This window comes from Phalaenopsis equestris, unplaced genomic scaffold (assembly GCF_001263595.1).
Source record: "Phalaenopsis equestris unplaced genomic scaffold, ASM126359v1 Scaffold000469, whole genome shotgun sequence".
NCBI lineage: Eukaryota > Viridiplantae > Streptophyta > Magnoliopsida > Asparagales > Orchidaceae > Phalaenopsis > Phalaenopsis equestris.
This window is the reverse complement of record NW_018164910.1, coordinates 649,826-650,698: the sequence shown is the minus strand read 5'-3', so window position 1 is coordinate 650,698 and position 873 is coordinate 649,826. Positions and strand designations below refer to the sequence as shown.

Sequence of the window (873 nt, the reverse complement as noted above, 5' to 3'; positions counted from 1 at the left end):
GTTTAAAAAAAAAGCCTCGCCCACGCATATTCTGTAAAAAAAAAATGTTGTGATAATATATATTTTAATTATATTTTTTTTCCGACATAATAAGCGAATATTACATATAAATTTGGTTGTAAATGAGTAAAGCATAAGTGAGTTCAAACTTGACTCTTATTTAAAGGTCTGTTTGGGGCAGCAATGCAGTGACGGTGCGACGCCACATCGTAGTTTTGCTCTTTTTAATAAACTGCCTTTTGATAGAATTTCCAAAAAACTATCTCTAAATCTTTGCTAGGTGCGACAGTTGTTTTCTAATTGATGTCTGATTTTTTTCAAAAGAAAAATGAAATTGTCACCATAATTTTTTATAGCATCAAATTATTATTCAACAGTTTCATAATTAGGAAGACCTAAAATCAACTCATAAATATTTTATATGTATTCAACTCAATAGAATGAAAAATTATTTTAAAAATTAAAACTTTTGGCGGATAAAGCATTTGCTTCAAAAAATATTTTTAAGTTGGCATTTTAAAATCAACATAGGTTTGCCACCATATGTGTATAAGTCAGAGCTTAATTAAGAAATTGCTCTGTTAGAGTGAGATTAGTAATTCAAAAGGCATGTGAGAAATTGTTTTTTCAAGTTTACACGATGTGGGATTAAATGTGCGAGGAAGGTGAGATGGGTAGGCGGCTTAGGAGGCTGGATGTGGCTAGTAAGGCTGGCAAAACGGCTCGTTGTTCGCGAACAGCTCTTGTTCGACTCGTTAAGAAGCTCGTGTTCAGCTCGTTAATTTTCTTCGATAGGTTAACGAGCTGAACACGAACAAAAATGTGTTCGTTCGTGTTCATCTCGTTTTAGCTCGTAATAAAACTCATTATATA

At 32.6% G+C, this 873-nt stretch overlaps 1 protein-coding gene across 1 annotated transcript in view; it reads left to right on the top strand.

Moving 5' to 3' along the window:
* Positions 1-652: 652 nt before the first annotated feature.
* LOC110027951 overlaps positions 653-873 on the top strand; it is a 9,568-nt gene continuing 9,347 nt past the window's right edge. The window contains exon 1 of the mRNA XM_020729613.1: positions 653-709. Within this exon, the coding sequence (XP_020585272.1) occupies positions 653-709 (57 nt within the window). The remainder of the gene's footprint in view (positions 710-873) is intronic.